Source organism: Theobroma cacao, chromosome 7 (genome assembly GCF_053813885.1).
Source record: "Theobroma cacao isolate CCN51 chromosome 7, ASM5381388v1, whole genome shotgun sequence".
NCBI lineage: Eukaryota > Viridiplantae > Streptophyta > Magnoliopsida > Malvales > Malvaceae > Theobroma > Theobroma cacao.
Genome location: NC_142645.1, coordinates 9305225 through 9326328, shown reverse-complemented (window position 1 = coordinate 9326328; position 21104 = coordinate 9305225). Strand labels below are relative to the sequence as shown.

At 34.9% G+C, this 21104-nt stretch overlaps 5 protein-coding genes across 7 annotated transcripts; 1 reads left to right on the top strand and 4 right to left on the bottom strand.

Moving 5' to 3' along the window:
• Positions 1–1399: 1399 nt before the first annotated feature.
• On the bottom strand, positions 1400–2677 carry LOC18594387 (protein ROOT INITIATION DEFECTIVE 3-like). The gene has a single exon (XM_007021914.3). It carries the CDS (start codon positions 2675–2677, stop codon positions 1457–1459), a length of 1221 nt encoding a protein of 406 aa, XP_007021976.2. The 3' UTR covers positions 1400–1456.
• A 3030-nt stretch (positions 2678–5707) lies between these two features.
• LOC18594386 (uncharacterized) lies at positions 5708–6540 on the bottom strand. The gene has a single exon (XM_007021913.3). It carries the CDS (start codon positions 6532–6534, stop codon positions 5776–5778), a length of 759 nt encoding a protein of 252 aa, XP_007021975.2. The 5' UTR covers positions 6535–6540; the 3' UTR covers positions 5708–5775.
• An 826-nt stretch (positions 6541–7366) lies between these two features.
• LOC18594385 (AAA-type ATPase family protein) lies at positions 7367–14392 on the top strand. Of its 3 annotated transcripts, none has more exons than XM_018124873.2 (15): positions 7367–7766; positions 8049–8170; positions 9063–9288; positions 9393–9484; positions 9595–9614; positions 9797–10025; positions 10143–10238; positions 10332–10447; positions 10569–10649; positions 12157–12280; positions 12506–12555; positions 12718–12808; positions 13030–13065; positions 13294–13391; positions 14061–14392. In XM_018124873.2, the coding sequence occupies exons 3-15, from the start codon at positions 9092–9094 to the stop codon at positions 14175–14177; spliced, it is 1347 nt and encodes a 448-aa protein (XP_017980362.2). In that variant the 5' UTR covers positions 7367–7766; positions 8049–8170; positions 9063–9091; the 3' UTR covers positions 14178–14392. The 3 variants fall into 3 exon arrangements, with proteins under 3 accessions (XP_017980362.2, XP_007021974.3, XP_017980361.2); XM_007021912.3 differs by having other exon boundaries at positions 8982–9288; XM_018124872.2 differs by lacking the exon at positions 8049–8170 and having other exon boundaries at positions 8982–9288.
• A 528-nt stretch (positions 14393–14920) lies between these two features.
• LOC18594384 (integral membrane protein (Protein of unknown function DUF92, transmembrane)) lies at positions 14921–19121 on the bottom strand. The gene is made up of 5 exons (XM_007021910.3): positions 18673–19121; positions 17413–17666; positions 16938–17061; positions 16020–16124; positions 14921–15514 (listed from the first exon to the last, which is right to left on the bottom strand). The coding sequence occupies exons 1-5, from the start codon at positions 19066–19068 to the stop codon at positions 15422–15424; spliced, it is 972 nt and encodes a 323-aa protein (XP_007021972.3). The 5' UTR covers positions 19069–19121; the 3' UTR covers positions 14921–15421.
• Positions 19122–19922: 801 nt separating this feature from the next.
• LOC18594380 (rust resistance kinase Lr10-like) lies at positions 19923–20789 on the bottom strand. Its single transcript, XM_088808673.1, has one exon. The coding sequence runs from the start codon at positions 20787–20789 to the stop codon at positions 19923–19925; it is 867 nt and encodes a 288-aa protein (XP_088664799.1).
• Positions 20790–21104: the final 315 nt, after the last annotated feature.

Here is a 21104-nt window from a genome sequence, read left to right as displayed (position 1 = left end):
AGGTGAGAGAGGTGCCTGGCAGGGTGCGTCCGCACCCTGCCAGTCGTACCTCTCTCCTTTTTTCCTTCTTTCATTTTTCATTTTTCATTTATATATTTTTTACTCTGTTTTTCATTTGTAATTTAGTGTCTACACTTTGTATGACTCTCCACCAGAAAAGTTGTAGGTGTCCTCTTTACTCTTGAATGACATGATGAGAGTTTGTATTCCACGTTTGATTAATTAATAAATTCTATTTTCAAAAATAAAATTAAAAAAATAATGAGGTGATATACCACCAACATTTGACTAAAAAGTTTAATTATGATCTAATAATAAGCAACAAAACAAAGAACATATGCCATAATTTTTTCTTATTAAAAATCAAAATTAACTCATATATAGACTTTATGAAAGTGAAGTTGTAAGGATTTAATTTGATTTCAAATAGATTTGAATTCGAGTTAAGTCGGGTTTGAGTCGTTAGTTTTTAGAATTAAATCGGGTTCAACTTACTTGAATGAATTTTGAGTCGAATAAGTTTTTATATAAAAAACATTCAGATTATTTTGAGGAATTTCCCATGATCAATTTAAGCAAACAAGCAACCATGGTTCATCAGTTTAAGCATATGATAATGTATGGAGACAACTCTTATGCCCACTTTATATATAAACAACCCTCAGATTGCACTGTCGCTTACTGAAGCATTTTTTATACAAAGGACTCATGATGAACTATGTTACGGGGAGCCTAATGTACCCATGTCCACACGTTTTGGATACAGATATGGCGACTGGATCCTTGTTATTCGCAACTTAGATGATGAACCTCATGATCAACTATCCTACTGCCTTGTGCCAGCCATTCCAAGCAAGCCACAATAAGTGAGCTCCTAAGTTCGGAGGAAATCAGATGCTCCTAACAGCTTCTTGTATTCTGACAATGAATGTTAGACATGACAGACAGGGTCAAACAGATGGCTTTGGAAGGTGTCTTATATTCAATTAATCAAAGCAGAATGAAATTGTAGCTCAATTGCAGATCAAACAGGAACCCTTGTCCTGATTGACACAATCAGCTCGAAGGGAGAGAAACAGGGATGCACAAGCAAAATGTGAATGTTGCTCCCAACATAGACTCTTCTTTTGTCTGTACTCTTTACATTTTCCTTGTACTTCATTCTCTCTCTCTTTAGTTAGGTATATGTTTAATTCTAATCTCCCTAACGTCTCTCCACATTCTATTTATCGTTTTAGTTGACACTTTTATTTATAGAATTGTAACATAACCATGCAGCACTTGCAGGTTCCAACACGCAAAAAGCAGCTGCAGATCACAAAGAAACAAACATACCAAACGAACAAAAAGAGAGGAAAGGAATATTTGAACTACTTCATTTGTCTTCATTTTGCTTTCGCATAGAGAAATTTAGAAGCAATATCTCAATTTGTTTTACATGGCATAGAGTGAAAGTTTACAGTCCATGCTTTTCTATTTCACTGTTGCTGCCAGGACCTCTCTTGGCTTCCTTGAGAATGAGCTCTAAGAGCCTTTCATACATTGAAATTGCAGACTCAAGCATATCGATGGCTCTGGTCCTGTCCTTTGCAGCCACCTTTAACACATCTTCCAAGTCTAATGTGTCCTTCAATGACCTGCTCAGCTCGACCCCGTTTAATCCACCATATTCATCACAGGAGTTGTTGGCCCTTTTACCAACTTTCAAGCCTTGCCCCATACCATTAGCCACCACCATGTCACTAATGGATCCCATATCATTGCCAAGCCCCATAATAACCTGTCCTGTTTCAATTTCCCATATATACACTTGCCCATCTTCTGAAGCAGATACCAAATTCTTCCCTTCACTCGTCATCACTAAAGATACAATCCCACCGTCATGCTTTTGAGGCCAGGTGATGAATTCGCGGCCTCGATTCACGTGCTTTTTGCTTCCAACATTTAGTGACCCCTTATAGATGAATCCATCAGAACCTGCAGCAAAGAATTCTGTCTTCATTTGATCCAATGCTACCCCCATAACTGCACATGGGAATGTCACTGTTCTCAAGTTTGTTCCATCCAACTGTCCCCAAAACTTAATTGTGCAATCCATCGAGCATGATATTATACTAGAGTTGCACTGTGCTATTTCTGTCACTGAACCATCATGCGCAACAAATCCCTGCATCATCAAGTCTCTGGAATCCTGATCAGGCGATGCCTCAACAAGTTGAAAGATTGGAACAAAAGAAATGGTACCATCATCACCACCTGATATGAGAAGTGACCCATCTTCACCTATTCTGAGGCAAGAAACAGGCTTGCTATGTGCAGAATATGATCTAAGTATATCCCCTGAAGGAACAGATAGAGCATATATACAGCCCGAAAGACCACCAGCAAATAAATACAAGCCATCAGGGCTAGCTGCTAATGGTGCAACGGGTTCAGGAACAGGAAAATTATGCAAGGCTGTTGATGACCACCAATTGTAGAGATGAATAGAGCCCGAAGCCGTCTCTGAAGATACATGAGATGCAGCAATGAATGAACTTCCAACAAGGGCAAGGCCATGGCAAGGTGACCTGCTGCCGGAGAAGTGACATAGAGGGATACCTGAGGCAGAATCAAAGGCAGTAATGGGACCATCAGGGGAGCTGGTGAGGACAATAGGATGTGAAGAAGATGACATATTTTTTCTGGTATGCTAGAGGACATAAAATGAGGGGGAATAAAAGGTGAGTTTGTGAGGTGGGGAGTGGTTAAATGAGTACCTCCTTAAGGAGGGAATTCTGGGGTCCTAGGCGTTGAAAACAAGGTGGTTTTAATCATCAAATTTGGCAGCTTTCTCCATAAATGCTTAAGCAATTTTGTCACGTGAATGTGGCCTAGGTAGTGGTTTGGTGGAAGGCAATTCATGGCCGTGTGATTTGCAGAAAGCTACCTGGATGATTGGTTGATAATAAATTTTTATGGTTACTTTAATGGCATTGGCATTTTGTGCAGTAGTAAATATATTACTCTTTATTCCATTAAATGTCAATTAATTAGCATTTTAAAGTGAACCCTGTTTTTGGCTAAAAAGGTGAAAGTGGACCCTATTATCCCCATCCTTCATTCCCTAGTTTGCAATTGTGACTAGATAATAATGGATTTTGGCATAACCTCCCAATTGAAAATTAAGGAATTAGACTTAAAAAAGAAAAAAAAGGGCTCATGCAAAGGACAAATTTTGGCTTCAAAACAAACATCCACATGCAAGCATGTAAAGGAGCAAAATATTTGAACAAGTTTGAGCTAACACAGCAGCAATATTTGAACTCCTGTTCATAAAAAGCATGTACAAGAATAACTTTACTTACAGTCTCAGGCACTTGCAAAAGGGTTAAATTCAGGCCAAATAACAAGAAAAAATATGAAATAGAGCTAATGAAATTATATCTGGTAGACTTAATGAACTTGCTTGCACAAAGGGAAGTATACAAGGTGCTTTGTATATTAATGCCTTCTCAGTTCTGTAATTAGACAAGGCCACTATGGTCTGGTGCTCTTGATAAGCAATTCATGACATATCTACATAAGATACAACTATGGCTAAACCTATTAACTACAATCTGCACAAATGCACAGAAGGGCGACCTATGATCCACATCAGATAATTACAGCAGCTGACCTTCAATGTGTCACCACCCTATTTCATCGTCCAGCGTCAACATAGACATCATTTGGTACTCACTCACAACCGCAAGCACGTAAAACCAAAAACCAAAGGATACTCAAGATAGCATAGATGTTCTTTCTAGAAACTTTTGTAACACCATTGATAATGAAACGAAGCCCAATAGCATAAACAGGAATAAAAATCTTTTCAAAAATAAATATAATTGGATAGAACCAAAAGGAATTCTTAACAGTTAAAATGATAGTCAGAAAAAAAAGAAGAAGAAGAAGTAGAAAGACTAAAGTAAAAAGTGGTAAGGCTACTTAGATACAGAGATTAACATGTCTCCATTTTCCAAAGTTTGCAGAAAGCTGAAACAGGAAAAAACTTGGGAAATAATACTGTCAGAGGTTTATAAACAACATTAAACCCGTTGTTCTACAAACTGTATGCCCTTGGAAATTTAACAAAAAGGAAAATTTGTCAGTCAGCAATGACGATTATCTTCACAACCAATATACATAGCTTTCCTTCAATCTAGACTTACCTTCCATTCACAATAAGAACAGTAGTTTAACCGAGCAATCACCATAGTCAAGGTCTCAAGAGGTCAAAGTACATGCTGTGTATCAATTGTTAGAGTGTTCTTGTTGCTGAAAGCTATATGCCAACTCTGCACCAGTTACTTTATTGTCAATGAATTTACAATATGGAATGAGAAAGCATTCAGGGTGTGAGACCTTTATCACTCCTGCAGCTATCAACAAAATCACCTCATGGGAACAGAAGCACACCATAGTAAGAACGTCCACTAGCTGCAAATATTGTAGACAAACTTTGCCAGTTGATTTCATCTCTGTCAATTATATACAGCATAGCAATTCTCATGGAAAAAATGAATGCATAAGAAAACTGCAGAAAGAACTACTTATTACATTACAGAAAGAAATAAGATCATCATATTGTTTCTCACTACCTGAAAGATGTTAGCCATTTTATTCATAGTGAATCGATGCAACTGCATATTTCACGATACTTAATCCTCTGATGGCATTCCACCTGTTAGCTATTACAACAGAAATTGAGACCTTGTCAGCGTCCCTATGATATGCTTTGAACTGATGGGTGTGACCAGTTACAAGGATATCGACATCCAATTGCCTTGTGTTATAATCATCCACTCACAGGGAGACTGAAAGCAGCGGTGAAAATCTGTTATCCAAAACCGGAGAAGGGTATCTAAAACTAGCTAGGAAAAGGTTCCCACATCTCAGATTGCACATGGGACACCTGGATCCAACAATTTCTCTCTGCTGGAAACGACCTAGCAGTCTGTTAAACATGACACTAGACATCTTAAACAAAGTTCAGACAAGTCAATGACACGGTAAAACAGCTTCAAGCTCTAAGTTGCTCCTCAATCCCAAACATTATTTCTTGCATCCAACACGAAATGACATCAACGAAGGGAACGCTGGAAAGCTCTTCACATTTTTCATTGCATTATCACTCTATAGATGGAAATGGATACAACCGTATCATGATTACACAAAGTGGATGCAACATTGTCGTCCACTTTATTAAAATATCAAGTAAAAATAAAAATGAAAGAAATTCCCTATTTTTGTATATGTAAAAAACTTGGGAACCAAATCTATTCTGTATTGCAACTATACATACAGGAAATCAGGATCTAAATTAAGCATATATTTCAGTATTTGCAAACCCAAACAATAAATTGGAGTGTCATCGGACAGGCAAATATTTTTTACATTCAAATGTAGGGTTAGATCAAACAAAACGTAGAAGTACACTGACTGGAGGAAGCTAACACCTGGTAATACATCAGAGAAGTAAAAGAAATATACCAAAACCAGATCAAAACTAAATAGAACAATTAAAATAACCGAAAAGTAAACACAAAAAACTAATAAAAAGAAGAAAATAATATATTCTTTCCATGTATTGCAGACTTCCACCATGTACAGAAAGCTTAAGTTCATTAAGCCATGGATTGTTACAGAAACAAAATAACTAAAACTAGTGAAAAGGAAAACCTCTTCAAAAGCAATTTACAATTACCAAAAGTAGAAGAGGTTTGTCAAGAAAAACAAAAAAGGCAAAACTCTTCACTCTGTGGGCATCTCAAACCGGCAAACAGGGCAATAGTGGCTTTGCTTCAACCACTTTTTAATGCATTCGCCATGAAAAGTATGGGAACATGGCATCTGAAAAGCATCTGATCCAACCTTGAGTTCCTCCAAACAAATAACACAGTTTTCAGCTTCCAAACGCCTTTTCTTGATAGGTTTTTCCTGTTTTTTACCACGCTTTGCAGGTTCCACTCGCACTCTCTTCAGCATCTTCTTCACCGATGAATCCTTGGCTGGAACCATGTTATAGTTGCTTGTTTCAAACTCCGATGCCGATTCTTCCAGAGCTCTTTCAGTCAAATCCTCCTCTTCCTCGTCCGGTACGTGTTCCACTGACGTTCCCCATAGATCTGCTTGCAAAGGAAAGACTTCACGTCCCTCATTGGACTCCAAGGTTCCGATGCTTAGTCCTTGTCGGATGATTTCATCAATGAACTGGGGGTTGGGGTTGATTCTGAGTCGCACTAGCATGGGAGCAAGGATTCGGAAAGTCCGATCATAGCTATCCAAAGCACGGAGATCAAAACGAATGGTTTCTTGGGAGAATATAGGGGGTTGGTCGTCAAGATCGATGAACTGATCGGTTACGCAATAGTGGAGCCTGCGTAGGAGTTGAAGGGTGACGGTTAATTCAATTTGAAGGAAACCGAGAGCGGGGTAAGAGATTTTAGGATCAGCCCGAGGCTGATAAACAATGTGTTGCAGGTCCCTGCAACGGTAAGTGGAGGAAGCCATTGGAGAAAAATTGCTGAGAGGAAAGGTTTTCTTTTGAACTATCAGAACAACTGAACAAGATCTGGAACTCAGTGGTAGTTATAAAGAGAAGGGAGTTCGTTGCTTGCCCGCCAAGCAAATAAGTAGGAGTTTACCGGTGAAATGCTAGTTGTAGTAAATCCTGCATGTAATAGGAAAAGAAAATACTTTTCATTTTTTTTACATAAAAATATAAAAACTATAAATTATTAAAATAAAACTGTAATAAAAAAAATCTTATAATCACTTTGTCTAATTAATGTTTAAATTTTAGTAATTTTTTATTTACAATTTATTTTTGTTATTACACATTAAAAAAATGGAATCGTAAAAATACTAAAAATAAAATTAGGTTTGGAATTTATGAAAAATAACTAATGAATAAAAAAAAAATAGTATAACTTGAAAATACACCTTTATCTATAGATTTTCGATGAATTTATTTCTATCCAAAATAAAATTGAAAATACATTTTGTGTCTATTTGAATTCAATAACGTGAGAATTTTTCGTGTAAAATGCTGTTCTTGTAATAGTTTTTAGTGAAAAATTGTAACAAAAAATTAATTTTTTATATTTTTTTATTAGGAAATTTATTTGGATAGAATTTTTAGCAGAAAAATATTTCGGAATTGACTCGTTGGGATGGAAAAATTCCATCCATAATGATATTTTAATTTTTGCTTCTATGTATTATCAAACGATGTAGTTTTGAAATATATATAAAATCTATCTTAACCTCAATTATCAAACCTTTTTTCTTTCAATTTCCCTCTCCTTCTCTCAATAGATCTTGCGCCCCCCCCCCGCCCCCCTTTTAAACCCAGAATACGGCGCCGGCAGCCGCCTTCCGCCACCGGCCACCGCTGACCACCGGGACTCGAAAAACAGCTTATCCTCTTCTATATTTTAATCAGTTTAGTTTTTCCTAAAACCTTCTCTTTTTCCTCCTTTCGAAAAAACCTAGATCGAGCCCAGTCCGCCGGCCCCAGCTTCCTCTTCCTCTGCCTCCCCTGTATCTTTTCACCGATTGTTACCTCAAAATTCACCTCCTTTCTTCACGGAACCTTACATCCGAAACTTCCTTCACTTGTTCTCTGTCCTTGCGCCGCCTTCACTGCCGCCGTAGGCGGTGATTCTTTCGTGGACCGAAACTCCCTCCAAATATTGGAGTTTTGGAAGAAATTATTTGACTGCTAATTGGTTGGGCAAAAGGTATGGATATATTCGTGTTTATGAATTGAAATCGTTTCCATTTACTTTTAAATATATATGATAACTGTTCGTAAGTGTGAGATGCTATTATAAATTATGGATTCTAATATGTGAATGACGGTTAAAGATGATTCAAAAAATAATGAGAGGAACCAAACTGATCATCTAATTTATGTGAGATGGTACGTAGTTTTATATATCAGTTTTCTTTTTTCTCTAGTTAGATTGGGTAAAAGACCCTAAACTTAAGTTGAAACTAAACTTTGTATATGATTGCAACAGTTTTAAGGTTTAGACCACGGTGGCCGTAAAGGTGTTCATAGGTCGGATTTGAGTTGGCTTAAGGCAAGCTTCATTCAGGCCCTTACTGTAAAGAGCTTGCCATTATTGGCTTCAAAAACAAGGTGATAAATTTGTTCTTAAATTATTTCAAACAAGCAAATTATTTTGGTTATTTGGCATTCAGAATTAATTTGAAGTTTTCATGAAAAAAACAAAATTGTAGAGTTTTTGTCACATGTGATATGGTATATCGAAATTGCTAAGAGACAAAAAGAATTTAAAAACTTTTAATAGTAAATTTGGAAAAAATGTCATCTAATTTTCAAACAAAATAGAAGGAAATAAGAAATAGAAAAGGCTGCACTCGTAAAAAAGAATTTCATCCAACTCATACCATGATTCTTAGCGTGTTGCATTTCCCAACCATACATAAACCCCTCAAATGCTAGAGTTATATGGTTACATTTATTTGCGTCCTTTTTGTTGAATAGTTGTAAGTAACATCATGTAAGGATAAGTACTACAAATAAACAAAAATCAACACCTTTAGGGCCAACTAGTTAAAAACCTAAAATGCTTCTCCTTTTTCTTTGGTTGCAATCTAATAGTCTAGTATGCTTTTGCTGTAGAATGCAATTCCTTACCTGGAGAATCTTGTAAACAAAGCAGCATGAGTTTTCCTTTTTCTTTTTTCTTCTTTTCCTCTCTCTCGCTCTCACCAATTAAATTTTGGAAAATTCCTTATACAATTTGAAACAAATCCAATTTCGATCTAAGAGGTGGAATTTTCTTCTTCTTTAGAAAACTCCCTCATGTTTTCATAAATGGTTAGCCACATTAGCAATCTGCTTTTTCTTTTCTCAAAGGTCATCCTCTTTAAAATATTTTAATATCTTGTTGGAGAATTAATCAATTTCTTTTTCTATTTTGTAGATATGAGTTTCCTCAAAGGTATAATGGACTCTTTAAGCTCAATCCTGTCAACTAATGATAGCTCACCATATGAATCAACAGAAAACCTTAGCTCATCCACGTATCAGAACATGGAGGGAATAGCTGGAAACGAACGCACTGCATATAAGCTCAAAGGATACTTCGATTTGGCTAAAGAAGAGATTGACAAGGCAGTTCGATCAGAAGAGTGGGGTTTAGTTGATGACGCTGTAATTCACTATAGAAACGCCCAGCGAATATTGGTCGAGGCTAGCTCCACTCCAGCACCTTCATATATCAGCTCTAGGTATTTCAATTTTGGTAATTAGATTTGAATTTTTATTTCTTTTTGTTGCGTCATAATCTTGATGTTGATGAATGATGATATGATTTTTCAACTTTTTGTGGTAGTGAACAAGAAAAAGTGAAATCGTATAGGCAAAAGATATCGAAATGGCAAGGCCAAGTATCTGAGAGACTACAAGTTTTAAGTCACCGAGTAGGTTAGCATAATAGCATTTGATACTTGTAAATTTTAATTAATCCTTGTATTTTAGGATGTTAAAAAGCCTATTCATTTTTTTTCTCTTATCTTTTCAACTTCTTTTTTCAGGTGGTACATCCGTGAACAAGGTATGGCATGCTTAGTTCAATACATATTTTTTAAATGATAACTTAATTATTTTTATTGGATGGCAATTGCATTAATTGGCATTGTTATTCTGTCACTGATTAGTTGGAAATTTATGTAGTTGTGAGATAGCAATGTTGTTTTATCTTTTTTTTTTTTAATAATATATATAAAATATTTGCAGAGCACCTCAATTCATGCACAAACTGCTGCAGTTTCACCGAGAACAACAAATTCTAGGAGAGATGTGTTGCAAAAGTCTTCCCGTAATCCAGTGGTGAGAAATCAAGCAGATAAAGTTGGAACTTCAAAACCAGCACAAGAATCTACTAATGGTTATGAATCGAAGTTAATTGAAATGATAAATACTGCAATAGTGGATAGAAGTCCTTCCATTAAATGGGAAGATGTTGGTAAGATGCTGTACATTTTTCCCTTCTTTTTGTTTCTGCTCTCTAATGCTTGCCGTCTTTTTTATTTTATGTATACCACTTGCACTGAAGTTATGCACTTATCTCAATTGTTTGCAGCTGGCCTAGAGAAGGCTAAGCAAGCATTAATGGAAATGGTTATTCTGCCAACTAGAAGACGAGATTTGTTCACTGGCCTTAGAAGGCCAGCTAGAGGTAGTCTCCTCTTGCAAGATTATCATAATTAGGAAGATAAGTTTGCAGTAAACTTAGTTTAATGAACTAAACTGCTGGACAGTTGATCTCTAGGTCTGGTTCTTTTTGGTCCACCTGGTAATGGGAAGACAATGCTTGCCAAAGCAGTTGCATCAGAATCACAGGCAACATTCTTCAATGTTTCTGCATCCTCTCTAACATCTAAATGGGTTTGTCTCCATCCTCGCTATTATATCCTTCTTTTACTTTTGAAAACAAAAAATATATGTTCTTCAATTTTCTTTCCTCCTCCATCATGTGCTCTTGATCAGTTCTTTAATAATCAATTAGGTAGGAGAGGGTGAAAAGCTTGTTCGGACTCTCTTCATGGTTGCTATATCCAAACAGCCTTCTGTAATTTTTATGGATGAAGTATGCTGTTCTCTCCCATCTCTCATTGGATTTATATTTCTGTTATGGCATTATGGTTTATAGCCATCCCCCCCTTGCCATTATCATGTTTTAAAACTGCTTCAAGATTGAACATTTTGCTGGTTTATTATTCCTTGTTTCCTATCACTGCCTCTCAATTTGCTGATCACTGCTAAGAAAACTGTTTTTTAAGATTAATTTGTTAATTTTACTTGGTTGGCTATGTTGCTGCTGGTGTGAATAATTTTTATTGCTTTTCAGCATTTGTATGGTATTGAACATCCACAATCTCTGGGCCAATCTTAGGTTTTTGCGTTTCTGCCATAAAAGATGCTGAACTAAAGATGAATTATTAGGGCCTGTCGGGATTCTGTTGCTTCTGACTATTCATCAGTTCGTTTATCTTCAGCACACTCTACACATATTTTGATGTTCATAAAGTGATATTATATCTATGGCTCTGTTTTGTAAGGATGAAAATTTTTTCATCATTTTCCTACCCTGAAAATATTTACAAGAAGTAATATATTTTCAGGTCAACAAAAAAATCTGGTTGACCAGAGGAAAAATGTCTTATGCCTTTAGAGGGCGTATGGCATTTTCCATTTGACTTCCCCTCCCTTTGGAGTCGATCTCATAAACTTTCAGATCAATCCCACATATTGCCTTCCCTCCTTGTGGGATGGATCCTGCAAAGTATTATTATTTTATTCAACTATTTCTCAACAGAGCATTATTTAATTATTCAACTATTTTCCTTTTTTTCATCTCTTTATTCATTATTATTTTTCACCAATAATTATTTTTATGAAAATACTACAATCTTTAATGCAATACAAAATAATTAAGGTCAATTAAGAAAAATTTTATCTGAAATAGGAAATAAAATTTTCAGACATGAAAATTTCTCCTTTCTTTTATTTTTAAATTCATGATTTATTTACTTAGCAAACTACCCAGTATAACAATATGATGAGAAATAAATAAGGGTTAAATAAATATTATTAGTTATATATAATATTTTTTTAACAATTAGTTATATATAATATTTTTAATGTTAAAAAATATCTTAGATGTCTTGCATAATTGTTGAATATTGATATTTTTATGGTGTCATGGCAGAAAATTGCTGAAGATGGAAAATTTTTTGAAGATGGATCATGATGGAAAATATTTTCTACAGGATGATCCAAATAACAAAAATATTTTTGACAGTTTATCCAAATAATAGTAAATATCAGATTTCCTAAGTAAAATGTTTTGCACGAGTTTCTTTCAACAAGTTATTTTACTGTTACTAAACGGAGCCTATGTTACATTCAATGATATTTTATGTATTTCCTTTGACTGGCATCATTAGCATCAGTACTATCTCTATTTTTATACTATTATTTCCTCTTTTATTGTATGCGTTAAATCCTTGATTTTAACTGATGGTAGCCAGTTAAATGTTGTGTCTGCTTAGACATTATTGATATTTTCTTTTAACTTTTTTTGTGGTTTACAGATTGATAGTGTCATGTCAACCAGGTTGGCAAATGAAAATGATGCTAGCAGACGGTTGAAGTCAGAGTTTTTAATCCAGTTCGATGGGGTGACCTCCAATTCTAATGATTTAGTAATTGTCATTGGTAAGTTTTATTTATTCATTGATTTATTTTCTGGTACGTAAGATAAAAATTATTGAGAAGAAAATAATTGGATTTTGTGCAATACCGAACTTGTCAAGTGACTATTTGACTATGAAATCTATAAACCTTCTGCTTTTTTTTTTTTGCTTAATCTAATGTGCTTGGCTTACATTAGCAATTGCATATCTGTATTATATAATTGCTTGTTCACATGTTAATTTGCAGGTGCCACTAATAAGCCTCAGGAATTGGATGATGCTGTTCTTAGAAGATTGGTTAGTATTCTGTTGCATGAACTTGGTGCAACTTGATTTTCCCAGTAACTCAAAGATATGGCATTTCAATGAGATTTCTTTAAATGATGTATATGTTATGATCCATTATAAACATAACTTTTTTATTTACTTACGCAACTCTGTTGTGAAACACTGGACCAGGTTAAGAGGATATATGTTCCTCTTCCAGATGAAAATGTTAGGAGACTTCTTCTAAAACACAAACTCAAGGGTCAAGCATTTTCCTTACCTGGTGAGAGATGCTCTTGTTATGTAATTTGTACGAATATTTGGTAAAAAATGCCTTTTTATTTCTATGAGCTTATATATTTGGTGCTTTTATTCTCTCTCTCTCTCTCAATTGAGGTAACAAATTCATATTTAAATTATATTTAACCAAAGTGGTCATCTGTCCCTTTTAACTGCACAACCATGGCCCTTAGATGACAATTCAATTTCCATTGTTTGTGATAGGTCGGGACGTAGAACGACTTGTGAGAGAGACAGATGGTAAGATAATTCTCCATGTATTCTTTTGAGCACAGTGCTTCGTGGATGGCAGTGGTTTATCTAAATGACATATTTGATTAGCATTTAAGACTTCGACCAATGCTAAGGCATTTTATATTCTGTCTTCAACTTGGTCCTCGTGGTGGTTGCTATGTTGCAGCCAATGTACTTATGGTTCAGTCTCGAATAATGTAAGAACTTAATCCTTTGGCTTCTCTTTGTGAATAGGATATTCTGGAAGTGATCTGCAAGCATTATGTGAAGAGGCCGCTATGATGCCAATTAGAGAGCTTGGTTCAAATATCCTTACTGTCAAGGCAAATCAGGTAGTTTAGCAAGACAACAGTTAGCTCTCATCGTATGCCTAAGTAATTAGTTTTGTAGATCCTGCAACAACTTTCAAGTTAGATATTGCAGTTTTATTGTGGATCTACTGGTTTATAGGAATTATTTTGATACAGAAGCAAAATGTTGGAAAGGCTTCATTTGGTAAATGAATTTGCTGTATTTCGGTTTCTATGTTCATAAATATTCCCTCTACTATATTCTAAATATTGAAGCAATCACGTCTATAATTAGGAGTCTAGATGTCCCCCCCTCCTCCCCACTACTATGTCCAATAATGTTGAACACACCCATCATGACACCTACACTCAGAGCCCGCTCTTGTATCATGGACCCCCAGTCCCTCACACAGGAAGAGAATGATCCTAAGCAGTAACAGATCCGTTGAGAATTATTGGTTGAAAAGGTATTGAATATAAGTTGCTCCCATGAGATGATACCGAAGATTGTTTTTTTGGCAAATGATTATGAATTAAAGAGATGGCTGTATTATCTTATGCCAAAATTGAATTAACCTTGGATTGTAGATTAGGATTTTGCTGTCATGAGAATGACAGATTCAGATTTTGAATTATCTTTCTCACATTAGATTTAGTTCATCTCATGAGTTTGTTCGTTGGTCACCTACTAACCAGTGTTCATTATTCCAGGTGAGACCACTAAGATATGAAGACTTTCAGAAGGCAATGGCTGTTATTAGGCCCAGCTTAAGCAAAAGCAAATGGGAAGAACTTGAACGGTGGAACCAGGAGTTTGGCTCTAATTGAAATCTGATTGCTATAAGCATTACGCTTTGGTATGATTTTTAGCCTTATAACCATCGCCGCATGAAAGAACAGCTTAAGAAGACAAAATGCAACTCTTAGCACCACCAGTTGTGTATAATTCATACTCACAGCCTGAACAAGGTCAAGAAAGTATAAGGTTTTTTTGTAATTCTTTGGCAATGTGTCTTAATAAAGTGTCGTTTATTATAGACTAAGATCCAACCTATCTTACTACCAGAATCTTCTTACTATTACTGTATTTTGTAATGTAAATGATTGCTTGTAATCTTTCCTCCTTTGGATATAATACAAAAAGCAGATGTTTGCTGTGGTACAAATCAACAATTCTTTTTCTTTTTTGGTACAAATTAGCTCCACTCCTTATAATCCCATCCACCACATATCCATCACGAGAACTGTTAGCCCTTTTACCAACTCTCAAAGCTTTGCGCTATACCATTAGCCACCACCGTATCACTAATGCATACCATATCATTGCCAGGCCCGATAATGACTTGACCTGTTTTAATTTCCCATAAATGCACTTCCCCATTTTCTGAAGCAGATATATGCCAAGTTCTTCCCTTCATATGGATAGCAACTTGTTCATATGGAAAAATCAATGTCAAGGTAAATCTTTCGTTGAGCTTGATGCTTCAGTCATTCACTTAAGAAGAGCCAATCTGAAACCTGTTCATGAGCTTGAAATGAATCATTCATAAATTAGCTACTCACAAGCTTCATTTGCGAGTGACCTAGTTCATGAATTTTATTCAAATTCAAATAAGCCACAATCTCTTACATACTATTGCTCCATCCAATGCAAGTAATAATAAAATAAAGAAGTTTCCAAAGGATATCTTCGAAGTTGAAAATGAAAGAAAATCACTGTATGCGTATAAGAAAACATCTAATTTGATTTCTGGTTGGAGATTAATGTAAAAGAATACATTGTTGAATATCGTAAGTATATAAGAGATATGCATTATGAAGCTTCATATATATAGTGGAACACTTGATTTTGGGAATGATGTTCCACATCATTGACAATATTTTGAGGTTAGTTGCAAGCTCAATTGCACATAACAAAATCATTGCTATCATTGCCCCGTGTACTCATCTCCTGTATGGCACTGAAGATTTCCCTTTTTTTTTCCTTTTTTTTCACATTTCCAGGTGTTGATTGCAGTATGGATGAATGCTGCATTAGATTACCCGAGCTCCAGAGAGAGGATCTGGTGAACTTACATACACCAGTTTTGGAGTATTTGTTGGATTAAGACGGCCAAAATGCTGCCTATGGATATGTTGATGACATTAACAGCATCATTGTTCAGCTGCAAGCAGAAAGCCAAAAATCATGACAGTGAAAGATATCATGTTTCACCCTTATGAATTAAAGAGCAAATAATTGATATTTAGATAATAGTTATTAAAAGGATTATTCAAGACTAGCCCGGTACATGGACAATTTCACTACATTTTAATCTAATAAAAATTAAAATTCAAGCTAACTTTTGGCAGGCAGCTCAATAACAGGTTGATCTCTCTCAATTTCCTCTTTGACCTTCTCTTATCCCCAAAGTGTGGGTATATACTTCTTCCTCACTACCAGCTTTATGTTGTGTGGCCTAACTCAAATATACTTAGAGCCCAGCAAAATGATATACATGCAATCATCTACTTGAGATGCCATGTAAAACTATACAATCATATCCAAATTAAACCCCATTCATTGCACAACAGTTCAAACCAGAAGATACACAGGCAGTAGATTAAAAATAAAAACAAAAAAGAAAACAGGTTGATAGACACCATCCTATTATTCAAATGATTTCTTACCCATCGAAATCCTTCCTTCCCTTGGAATGCAGCACCAATTATGCTCTCACCAAGATTAGCAATCTGGGAAGCTATTACGCATATGACCACCTCAGGTACATTTATCTACTTGCAAAGATTAAAAAGAAGAAAAGAAAAGGAATAAAGAGAAGGAGCTTAGTAGAACTTTATAAATTCAAATGGCCATCTTTAATTTATGCATTTTCTAGATGCAATTTATCATCACTCAATCTGATAAGTTTATTAAGTTTGTGGCATCAATGATATTATTAAATAGCATAATCTCAGGGTACATATAAGCATTTGGAAAACCCTTGCTAAAGATTAACTAAAGCTAGGGAATGACAATCTGATCAACTCACACCCAAAGAATCACTAACATTAAAAGTCAGTTTCAAAATACTTCAATTCTTTTTTTTTGCTTCTTGGGAATAATATAACCTCTAAAAAATAATAGCCTATTTTCCAAATTATAATACCTGAACTATATTAATTGAAACTTAAGTTCCCAGCAAAATAATGTTTAAAAAAGAACCAAGTACACACCTGACTACTGAAATGTCAAATTCAATTTAAAAAAAATCAGGATCTGCTATTTGTCTTAAGAAAACCCTTAGAAAAATAGCTTTAACTCTCTTAAATACCCATTCAACCAATTTTGTGTGCAAAACTAGTCCAGCCTGGCACTAGCCCACCGGTATTGCTTTCTTGACATGTAGCTACCCAACTAATCTATTGTTGTAGAAAAGAAATATATTCCAGGTTCTTCTGAGGTAAAAACATCTTTTAAGGATCATTCAATAATGCTCATAATGAATGCAGGTCTTATGCCAAAGAAGTGAAAATATTAAACAAAAAGGCATCCCTGAATAACAGAACAAAATATCTACATGGTATAAGTAAAATAGCAGTTACTACCTCACCCAAGAGACAACCAATAAAGGCAAGAAGTATCGATGCTAAAAGTCCAGCAAAGGTTCCTTCAACACTGACAGCCCCTTCCGTTCCCCTAGGAACAATCTTAAAGTTTGTGACTAGGTACCTGCTCATTTTTGCACATCACAAATCTAAATTTGCAATCATGAAAGAGTGGTTTAACAAAAAAAAAAAAAACTAGTAAATAGCAATGAATATAAACATTAAAAAAAAAAAAAAAAGAAGCCATCAAAGCTTGACACTCTACAAATTTTGTTTCTATATAAAATGTCAGAGAGGCCTTTATAAACAGCATAAATGACAATGACATTAATAGCACTCAAATATAGCAAGAACCATAAGGGATCCGAATTCCACTTGTTTCAAAATAGCCTTTTCTTTAGAGTGAATAACAGAGAAGTATTAATAAAATAATTTCAAGTGCCTAAACCTTAACAAACAGACATGCATTACTTACGTCGTTTTGCCATATGCTTTCCCAATCTCACTTGAGACCGTATCACTCAACTTTGTACAGAAACTAGCGACAAAACCAAGTCGCCAAAGCCGAGTAAATGCCTCTCCGCCAACTCCATATATAGTGAGAAAAGCACATACACAACCAGCAGCACTTGACCCAATTACACTCCCGGGTCCCCTTCTTCCTTTCCTCTTCTCAGCAACCCCTTGAGCTTCTTTTTGAGCCATTTTGACTTTTGTAACTGCTGTGCCCTAACAAATATAAATGTTTCAACTGTCAAACAGAAGAGTTGAAAATCAAAATCACTTAAAAAAATCATAGTCTAATAAAAAGGCCTTAGCAATTTATTTCTAGAAAGTGTAATTGCTCAAGAAGGGAGATTTTTTCTCTTTGAAGCAAGGGGGAATAAACAATTACATATGATTATACCAAAAGTTGAGCATAATAATTAGAACAATTGAGCATGGTTTTACCAAATTTGTTTTCGAGGCATGACAAAGAGCTGTAAGATTGTATGGAGATTTAGAGAAATATAAAGTATTATGGAGTCTCAGGTCCTCAAAAGCCCAGCACCTTATAATCAAGCATCTTCTGAAGTTTTGTACTAGGTTTTTTTTTCTTTTCTTTATAGGTTCTACTTTATGCAAAGGCATTCAGATTTTTTTCCTCTAACTTTAATGCCACTTCCATCCCAAACTGTCTCTCCATTCAAATTAGAAACTCGAAAGTCACACATTACCGTTTGTTATATCAAGCATTTTCAAGCATGGTTATACAGGTAGGGAAAATGAGAATAGGGAAGGCGGAACTAATTCAAGATTCATTTTGCAAGTAAAACAAGCGATAATCAGAAAGGAAGGCAGGGGAAAAACCATACTATATCATTTCAAACAAGTCTAAATATGCGAGAACCCATAAAATCTCTTTGCCTCCTCCACCTGCCCCCGATCAAGAGGAAAACAAATGAAAATAAAGAAATTTTGGAATAATATTTTGGTTACAGTTTTGACCTTATTTCGCATAGTGCAATCCAATTCTTTAAACAAAACAAATCACACTTAAATAACTAACTACTTCACATGAAATCCTTTTGACATAAACAAAATTTCTTTTCCTTTGCCATATTACCAAACAATGAAAGTTGTGCTCCAAAGCATAAACTTTATACCAAATGGGAACAAAAATCAGAACCCCATTTCCAATTTCAACTTAAATCCCATAATTCAAATAAAATTCATAGACTTTTTAATGACTTACAATAACGAAGTAAGAAGCAACAAGGAGGAACCCAGAAGACCCAAAAGCGCGCCAAGTGAGAGTGCCAAGCAAGAAGGCAGCGCAAATTCCGGAGAGAGACAGCCCCGCTACTAAAAGTGGGGTTCCGACGACGAAGATCACGAGGTTGCTAAGGAAGGCCGATTGCCACGTGGGCGGCGAGGATTGGATGATGTCCATGGCTCTTGATACTGCGCCGTGGCCTGGAAACGCGTTGGGTCTGTGAAGGAATTGCATTTTGGGGGGTTTGGAATTGGGAATTATAGGGTTAGGGTTTAGGAAGATTGGGGATTTTTTGGGGAGGGAATGTGGCAATTGGTGAGAAGAAACCGGAGGGAATTTGAATTGAAGGTGAAGCAGAGTAGTTAAACATGCCATTCCTATGAGCTGTTTCTGAGTAAAGAAAAAGCATCGACGAGAAAAAGGTGCTTGTGTGTCTTAAAATTGTCACTTAAAAAATAATCATTTACTCATTTAGTTATTAAATAAAATTATTTAATTATAATTTGGATCTTTCGGAGTTATAAATATAAGTTTTTATAAGTTTTGGATCGAATAAATCTTGGGTTTTGGATCATTATGAGCTCGGTTCATTTTAGATTCAAGTCATGTTGAATTTGGATCATGTTAGATTAATATCATTTTAAATTAACATATTTTCAGATTTAAATTTTTAATTTTTGTTAACTTAATTTGAATTAAATTGAATTTGATTTCGAATCATTTTAAATAAATTTTAGAATTGGATAAAATTTGACTTGTTTAATTAAGAGAGAAAACTCAAATAATTTATATTTTTTAAATAAAAAAATTATAATTCCAAACATGGCTGAGAAATATTTTTAATTGTTTTAAAAATTAAGTTAATTTTTTGCAATAATATAATGATTGTATAGATAATGCTATTTAAAGTCTTTATCCTTTATATGAGTAAAAGGCTTTTTATGTAGACAAAATACTTACAAAATATCATTACAACTCTCCTAAAATAACACCTTCACACGCTTGAAACTCCAACTCAGTACCTTTCTTTTTCCTGCTATACTTTCTTCATCACCACTCCATATTGTTTTTGTTTTTTTGTTTTTTTAGGAAGAGAGAAGATTATGCCTCAAGCTTAAGGTTTCTACGATAAAAATTATAAAAGCAGTATAATAAAGTAGTGAAACATTGCTTAACATACAATATTAAATATTACTTATAATACAACACTAAATGATTTTGTTGACATTTCAAGAGAAAGCAGGCTTGGGAGGCATTTCAAGGAGCTCAACTTCACTTTCAAGCATCTCCAAGACTTTGCTCATTGAAGGACGATCTGTGGGCTTCATCTGTATGCACCAAAAGGCTACTATTACCATTTTCCTCATAATTTTGTTTTCATTCTCCATTACATCTCCAAGCTCTATGTTATCTCCTTCTTCAAGTCGATCATATATCCATGATGGAAAATAAATTTGACTCGAATGTTCAGCAGAGACATTCACATTTTTTCTCTTTCCGACAATTTCCATTAACATCATTCCAAAACTATAAACATCGGCTTTATATGAGATGCTTCCAATATTTTTATAAAACAATTCAGGAGCCATATATCCTAATGTACCTCTTGCAGCTGTGAGAGAGACAATACTGTCATCCACTGAATACAATTTTGCAAGGCCAAAATCTGAAACTTTCGGGACAAAGTTCTCATCTAGAAGAATGTTATGTGACTTGATATCAAAATGTAAAATTTGCATTTCACAACCTCTATGTATATATTCAATACCTCGAGCCACTCCCAATGTAATCTCAAACAATTTTTGCCAACTCAAAGTGTTACTTTCAGTTGAAAATATTATTTTATCTAAGGACCCATTTTGCATGAAGTCATATACAAGAGCTTGTTTTGATCCCTTCACACAAAATCCAATGAGTCTTACCACATTAACATGATGAATTCTTCCAATAGTTGCAACTTCATTGATGAAATCTTGGCCATCAGCTTTTGATTTGTTTAACAATTTTATCGCAACAAATTGACCACTTCGAAGTTTTCCTTTAAATACAGAGCCATATCCTCCTTGTCCTAATTTATTTTTGAAACCTTCCGTCATTCTTTTTATTTCAGAATAAGAATATCTTATAGGCATTAAATTGTTTTGACTCTGAAGAAAATTCTCAATCATGTCATCCATCGACAAATGCCTCCTTTTTAATTTGCGTATAACCAATATAATCAAGCAAATTATCCCCAAAAGTGTTCTTAGCAATATAATTCCTGTTTCACAAAAAAAAAAATTACATAACAATATATATATTAATTAGTTGGACAACATGATTATATGTTATGCATATGTCATTTACTAATTTAAGTTGGGTATGTGCTGCCATATTTTTCCCAACAAAATTCATAACATAATTTGGGATAA

What these genes read in the sequence shown, in the direction of transcription:
- LOC18594380 (XM_088808673.1), bottom strand. Translation starts at nt 20,789, where the DNA reads ATGACGGAAGGTTTCAAAAATAAATTAGGACAAGGAGGATATGGCTCT.
- LOC18594386 (XM_007021913.3), bottom strand. Translation starts at nt 6,534, where the DNA reads ATGGCTTCCTCCACTTACCGTTGCAGGGACCTGCAACACATTGTTTAT.
- LOC18594384 (XM_007021910.3), bottom strand. Translation starts at nt 19,068, where the DNA reads ATGGCATGTTTAACTACTCTGCTTCACCTTCAATTCAAATTCCCTCCG. An exon ending in AAAGCATATGGCAAAACGAC is followed by an intron (nt 17,062 to 17,412) that starts GTAAGTAATGCA and finishes AAAAATGAGCAG; the next exon opens with GTACCTAGTCACAAACTTTA. An exon ending in GGAAGGAAGGATTTCGATGG is followed by an intron (nt 15,515 to 16,019) that starts GTAAGAAATCAT and finishes TTCTGCTTGCAG; the next exon opens with CTGAACAATGATGCTGTTAA.
- LOC18594385 (XM_018124872.2), top strand. Translation starts at nt 8,984, where the DNA reads ATGAGTTTCCTCAAAGGTATAATGGACTCTTTAAGCTCAATCCTGTCA. An exon ending in AGTTTTAAGTCACCGAGTAG is followed by an intron (nt 9,485 to 9,594) that starts GTTAGCATAATA and finishes TTCTTTTTTCAG; the next exon opens with GTGGTACATCCGTGAACAAG. An exon ending in ATGCTGTTCTTAGAAGATTG is followed by an intron (nt 12,556 to 12,717) that starts GTTAGTATTCTG and finishes ACACTGGACCAG; the next exon opens with GTTAAGAGGATATATGTTCC.
- LOC18594387 (XM_007021914.3), bottom strand. Translation starts at nt 2,677, where the DNA reads ATGTCATCTTCTTCACATCCTATTGTCCTCACCAGCTCCCCTGATGGT.